At 28.0% G+C, this 7586-nt stretch overlaps 1 protein-coding gene across 1 annotated transcript; it reads left to right on the top strand.

Annotated features, from left to right (window-relative positions):
- Window positions 1-1863: 1863 nt before the first annotated feature.
- On the top strand, window positions 1864-5872 carry LOC142327357 (uncharacterized). Its single transcript, XM_075370331.1, has 2 exons — window positions 1864-2209; window positions 5637-5872. Exons 1-2 carry the CDS (start codon window positions 1914-1916, stop codon window positions 5674-5676), a joined length of 336 nt encoding a protein of 111 aa, XP_075226446.1. The 5' UTR covers window positions 1864-1913; the 3' UTR covers window positions 5677-5872.
- Window positions 5873-7586: the final 1714 nt, after the last annotated feature.

Below are 7586 nucleotides of genomic sequence, written 5' to 3'. Positions count from 1 at the left end.
AAAAAAAACATGGTTGAAAACTATTATCTACCTTGTTATCTGTGTAATAGCCCTCAAGTTTTTACAGATAACTAAGGGGGATTATCTGTAATTAATAGAAGGTTATGCCCATGTTCAGAGCTGGGCATGACAGTTAGGCTGCTTTAGCGTGTGGGGTTTTTTTCCTGATTTTTTTTTTCTCTATTCATCATTGGAGAGCAAAATATTTTTTTAAATCTCATGTAAAATGTTTTTATTGAATTTTGGTTTCTCTTAGTTCTCTTTCTTTTGGGTAACTGTACACAGGGTACCATACAAATATATATATAAATCATATAGAATCAATCCAAGAGTCCTATATCTTATACTTATTTTGCAATGATTAGATGCTAAGAATGATTCTAGATTCTTGTTTTAAGTGTAAGAACTTCATTAAAATTTCATAATTTAATCTTTGAATGTTTTCAAATGAGAATTCTTGCACGTGTGGTTGATATAAACACATTAGAATCCTTATATTATGCTTACTTTGAAACTTTTATTTTAACCCATTGTATAGGGATTTGGCTCCAGGGTGGAAAATATTTTTGGAAAAAAGTTAGAATGATTGGGATGCACCTGATAGACAGTTTTAAAAAATTACTTTTTATTACATTGTCATTCTTATTTATATTGAAATCTACTTATTTTTACTTTCCCATCTAGATAGTGCTGTAGCTCTAAGAAGGGAAATTATTGTAATCGGTCCAATTTGAGTATATGCCGTTTTTTCACTGGATCTTGATGTTTTGACACCTAAAGAACCCAAAAAATTGGATGGAAATTTTCTGGATGTTAATGTTTATATGTACATGTGTTCGGTGTTGGTCTCTAAATCATCTTATATCTCCAGAACTACTGGCTCGATTTTAACCAAACTTGGTCAGATTACTTCTATATATGAGGCATTGATGCCATTAAATTTTCAACTTAAAAGGTCAAGAGGGTGAGGCTGTACAGCAAGGTCACTCAGTATCTCGAGATTTCATCTAATTAAGGTCATATTTTTCTTAGGCACAATTGTTAACAAAAAATAACAATATTTGCAAAATCACAGCCCCACCCCAAAAAATGATCTAAACTACTGCTACGTTGTGATATCACAGATGAGTGGTAGAATTAAATAAATGAATAATATTTAAAGTGTAAAAAAGTAACTAGGTCTGGCTGAGTGTTGAACTTGATCGCCTGGTTGAATCTGTTTCTGGTGCATTAACTCTTGTAGCTACACCAGTTGCTGATCGTACAAGAAAATATTTTTTTATTTAAGTTTTGAGATTACATTAGTTTAGTAAATGCCTACCATCATCACTAGTACTGCTATATTTACAGGAATTAAATATGGTGTACGCACATATTTTAGTTAAATTTTGAATTAAATAAACAAAAAAATATTGTAGTTAAATAATATGATAAATATTTTAAATTAAGTTGTGTATGTGCATCAGAAACAACCCACAGTTGTAGGACTATTTGGAACGTTTCTTTGGCTGCATTATGGCTACAACTGTGTTGTCAGCTTTTTTTTCATAATGGTAATGATTAAAGGTTATTTTGTAGACCATAACTGTGCTAAGTAATTACCTGATACACAGATTAAAGCATAACTGCATGTACATGGGTATATAATTACCATATCACATCATGTTTAATTCTATAATCATATTGAAAAAATTATTTTTATAGAGTTCATAAATTTTTTATTTAAATTATCATTGCAGATAAAAACAAACAATCATTAATAAAACAATTGATGTTGGCAAGTATCCAGCTAAATTACGAACTAGAATAAAATATTTTGTTAGGCAATAATTTTATTTATTGAATAATTAATTTTTTTATACTGTCAACATAAATCAGTCTAAAATTAAGTAGCAGTTGTTAATATTAAAATAATGCATAACTCTGCAGAGATAAGATTTTCCATTTGTTTCATAATATTATTTATAAATTTTATTTGTATACAATGTTATACAACAGAACCAAAGCTCATGATTAATAAAGCTGGTACTGATAATTATAATAAGTCAATTATTAATCAAGTTGAACACATTAGCAAAACATCAGTACAACAAATGCAATTCAGTATATTTCAGCTTCCAAATAGAACTGAAGGAAATTTTCCAAGACCAGATCCAACTTGTCCAAATGGAGGAAGATGGATAATGGGACAGTGTAGAAGCAGATGGAGGTTAAGTGTACTATTTATTATTTTTCTGTTTTCACTACTTAAATTAATGTTAAGTTACTTATTTTATAAGTAAAACTTTTTTCAATCAACTCAAATTTTAATTTTAATTAAGATTTTAATCAGTTCTAAATTTAATTATCAGAAAAATTGACACGTTATACGAAGCAAATACTAAATAGATAGATAGAGAAAAAATTGGTTAAGTCCGAAAAAAATTCTACTTAAGAGAACTGTGGAATTGCTGGTTACAATTTTTTATTTAAATTTTGTAAATAACTATTCCAAATTTTACATATTTTTCTCTCAAATTTATACTGCTATACAACTAGTTAAATTCTACAGTCAGCCACAGCTTGGCTCACTTTAAAATTAATCATTTCTGAGACTCTCAAACTTATGAAAATAGTTCACATAAACATAAGTTTTGAATCACTTTGTTATCAAGTTAGAGTGAAAAAAGATTTTGTCCACATTTCTGCTCTAAATTTTAAATAATGTTACTTAAAATCTATGGACATAAATTACTCAGAATAATTAGTGGTTTTATATGCAATCTTAGTGAAAAAGAAGATTGACTGTATATATAATACAAAAAATATATATTCCATGTCAAAAACTATGATCACTTGATTTAAAATTTTATTGTTTTATGTATGAGGCATTCAGAAGCCAATGTGATTAACTCCAATTAAAACTGAGGAATTAAGGGTTAAATTTGGATTCATACAGAAAATTCATATATCCTTAAAAATATTTTTTTAAATGTATACTGTGGTTAAAAAACTGTTGAAATTTACTCAATGGTGACAATACCTAATAAAGTAGTAGTGGTAACTGAAAAAAGTAATAAAAAGTGACATTTTGTGAAGTTAATCTACCTACTGAAAAATAATATTAAAAAATCATTAAGAATCAATTAACACATTTTTATTAATAAAGGTAGTAGAAAAATAATTATTGATCAAGTTAAACAATTTTACCATTATTATTAATTAACAAAATTATATATAAAGAATTTTTTTAAAAGTAATATTAAAATAATGTTTTAAGGTATATTCTAAGAATCACTGTAACTGTAGCTATCATCAGATAGATATATGGTTATTTTGAGTTTCACCTTTTCCAATTTTGTCAACTCCTTGAAATATGTATTGTTTAGAGGAGGAATTTATTTAATTAAATCCATCATGTTCCATTTTTTAGCTTTGGTTATAGGTCTTTTAGGATATAGTAAGTCTTGAGCAATGATTTCTAGCTTTACTGGACGTCCAATTTGCTTTATTTCTGTATTAATGATCTGGAATGGTATTCCTTCAGACGTATTTTTAAATTTCATTTTGAATAGATCTTTTTTTCAAATCTGATCCATTTCATTTTCAGTCAGTTTACCAATCTTCTGTTTTCTCTTTTCACAATTGCTTCTTCCAATGTTTTAGTTAAAGAAAGTCTTTATGGTTCATTTCAGCGACACAAAATTTTTTATTTTACAGTCTAAAATTATGTTGTACCAATCTGAAGGTGCAAAAATGTTGGTAGTTTTTTTGCCTTTTTTCAATAAATGGAAGTCGGAGTCGTTGGAAACATAACTGTTTTAAAAATTTAAAACACCAAAAATTTAAAATCCATGATTTCAGCCTTAATTTCATCACTTTATGACAACTTCACATCATCCTAAGTACAGTCTTAATATTGTGATTCTATCATGTGCAGGAGTCAGCATAAGTAAGAAGAATTAAGTGTCGCTTTAAACAAGACAAAAATTTCTTGTGATCCTCTTGAGCCTTCAATTTCAGGCCAAACATATGTAAAAGCTTCATCATTTTTAAATGCTTGGCAGGCAAAATTATACACATGTAAATTTCTCTTATAATATGCAGTTGAAGTAGATTATTTTGGGAATGCTAATGCTTTTTGTAAGTCAAAAGTAAACACATAATAATCATGAGGAAATTTTTTTATCTTCAGCAATAGACTCTCAAGATTTCTCAGCTTCTCTCAGGTGCAGTTCTTTGTCATGTAAAAATTTCCTTTTCAACTAAATCTGCTTGCAAAAGTCTAGTTTGTAAACTAGCTGAAGGTTGGCATGTATCTTTGCATGGTGATTTAAAATGTAAATTAAATTTTGTTCACATGGTAATAATTTTTTCTTTTACAGCAACATCGTTATTTTCACTGCACCATATTACACATGTCATACAATTTCTTTATTGCCAAATCAGAATATAAATATTTCCTATCGGGGTTATGAAGTCGTGTATAATGACTTTGTATAAGCCAGAAATGATTTTATATGATTTATAATATTACTTATATCTTCTTTATTACCAGGAGTAATAATCTTTTACACAACAGTGTACATATTTGTCTGTCAGATACTTCAAATGTTTCTCGGAAATATTTTTTATACACCTGAATATCCTGGATTTGGCACTCGTATGAAAAAAAAAAAACTGTGACTTCTAGGAGCTTTTGATGCATGAGTTGGACAACACCTTTTTATACTACTTAATTTTATACATCCACGAAAGGAATAAATTGTGATGTGACTGTTCTTTAAGACTAACAAATGATTTACATGCAGCCTTCCCATCTTCTACGGAAATTTTTTGGTATCTGTAACACAACTACACAGTTTGTCATAAAAAATCTTAGCACTAACAAACTTACCCAATCTAGTTTTATATTTTACCAGATAGACTTTGTTAGATTGTTGACATCTGAACCACTTTTCAGAATTTCTAGTGCGTTTACGATATCTTTTAGTTTTGCTCTGTGGTAGCATTGGATAAGAGGAGCTTCCATCAAATTTGGGATGGCATGTTGTGTATCTTACTATTAGGTTGGTTGGTTTGTTACACAGGGTTGGTCTGTCGGATTTATATTTTGTTACAAATTGTCAGTCGTTTCTTGATAACAGTCTGTTATCAAGAAACAAGATGACAGTGCATAGAGTCTAAATCGGTCTAAATCATTATTAACAGAAACTGAACTACACTCACTGCCACTATTGGAATTATTCATTCTGACTTTTTTATAGAAACAATTAAGCACAAACATTTTTTGTAGCTTATTGTATTAGTTTATAATAATAAAGCACACAGATTTTCAAAGCAACCTTATACTCCACAAATAAAATATTTAAAGAACAAAACATAACCTCATTTGTTCAGAAATGGAGTTAATCAACATGGCCACTGAAACATTTTCTGAAATGATCAACTGGCAGACTAAGTATGCCCCCTACCTACCAATATTTGAAACTAAGGATTTAATCACTTTAACCTCTGAAAACTATTTATATTTTTATATCCTAAACATTAGAAAAAGCTAAATTAAAAAAATGGAGTTAATCATATTGCTTCTGAATGCCTCATATATAATTTAATATTGTTTTATGTTCTTAATTCTTTTAAACATATGTTTCTAGGTTGTTGCCGACTGAGGGAAATACTAAGTTTCATGTGTAATCTGGTTACACCATAACCTATGTTACAAATGCTACAGAGATGACTGTACTTGTAGGAGTGCATATTTAAAAAACAACAAAGAAAAAACATCATGTAATATTTACTTTAATAACTTAATAAAAACAAAAGGGTAATGTATGCTATTTAGTCAGTACAACATATAAAAAAGATAAATAAAGGATATGATAAATTGTCAGTGTATAACATTTTTGTGTACAGTTATGATAAGATTCTACCAAGCAGGGATCCAACATTTTTTTCTTTATATACAATGATACTGAAGAATTTAGTAGCAAAAGAAAAAAGGAAATTAGACAATAATTAATTATTACATAATCAATAGTTGGAAAAACTATAAAAATATTGTACTTGTAACAGTTTATAAAATAACATTAACTGTTGTTATTTACAGAATTTATTCTGCAAACTGTTGATTGCAATTTTTGTGCTTTTGGGAAGCAGTATAGCGTTGGCAAATAAATCAAGCATAATTAGCCTGCATTTCTCTTCAGAAGTCAATAAATTATTTCCAACTGCTAAAAAAAAGTTCTATTTTCTAAAGGAACCAGTTACAGAATTCTAATTAATTTTAATAAATGGCCTGTTTCTAATCTTTTAAAATACAATTTTAAATCGGGGTCTCTTCAGAGGAGTTTGAAGTTTAAATATGGCATATCTAATGCCAAAAATATATATAATAGTAAATTTATATATATATGTAAAGGGGCTCGAGTTCTGTCGATTCACACAACTTAAGAGAGAACAAGCAAGAGGTAGAGAAAGAAGTAAAAATACGCCTGTTTAAATTGGTAGATTACTCTATTGTCCATCACCTTGTTAACAAAATATTTGTCTCTGCTATGTAATTTTATAGAATTTATTCCTAATAATTTGAAGCTGAAGCAACCAAACAAAAGTACCATATAGCACAAACTCACTTCTAGAAGGAAAATTCAATTATGTACTCATTTGTAATCTACTTCAACTACTCTTTTAATTTTTAGACTAAATGAATAATAAGTCTGCTTTTGTTAGTAAATAAACCCTTTTTTCTGGAATCTTTCAAGCAGTTTATATAAATAAGTTTACATCTGTGAAACTGGTATGAGTGTTTACTAGGCCACTTATGTTTATTGTGCTTGTTGCATTTTATTCAAACTATATTGCCCCCCAACTTCCATTTTTTAACCTATATTTGGATATCTCCTGGATTATTTTCTTGCTCATTATTTTAAAATTGCTTGCATAGCAATTTCTATTTTGCGTAAAAACTTTTTTGATAGTTTTTACACTCACTTTTTATTGCAGTTCCTGTTTACACACCATATATTGCTACTGGCACATAATATAACTTACACATTATAATTTTTTAATGTGTTACCTCAGTAATAATTTGTATATCTTCTAACTGTATATTCTAATAAAATAAAATATATTAAAATTTTCTATTTTCATGGTTTATCTTACTAATTCTTCCATTTTGAATTACTGTCTCAAATTCTTTTTCATCAAAAAATATGATCAATAAATATTTCATGACCATGAGTAAAAATGGTACTTAAGATTAAGCTGCATTTAAAAATCTTTAGCTAAAAATTTTTTTACTCACCATATCAACAAAAATAATTTTATTAGACTTCTCTTTTACCTGTATTCTCTTTTCACCACAAAATTGGATTATACATCTGGGGTCATACTTTGAAGATAAGTAATTGGATTATTACTGTATATGGTAGGTCTATTATTAATAAACATGGTGTTCATTTTTATATTAATTTTCATTTTTTTAAAAATACTTTCTCTTAAAGTTGATTAAAAAAAACAGATAAGTTTATTGTAATCGCAATAAATATTTTTAAACAGAAAAATATCCAAAAACATTTGGCAATATGAAAAAAAATTATAAAGCA

The sequence above is a fragment of the Lycorma delicatula genome, chromosome 7, assembly GCF_047948215.1.
Source record: "Lycorma delicatula isolate Av1 chromosome 7, ASM4794821v1, whole genome shotgun sequence".
Lineage (NCBI taxonomy): Eukaryota > Metazoa > Arthropoda > Insecta > Hemiptera > Fulgoridae > Lycorma > Lycorma delicatula.
This window is presented reverse-complemented; position numbering and strand designations above follow the sequence as displayed.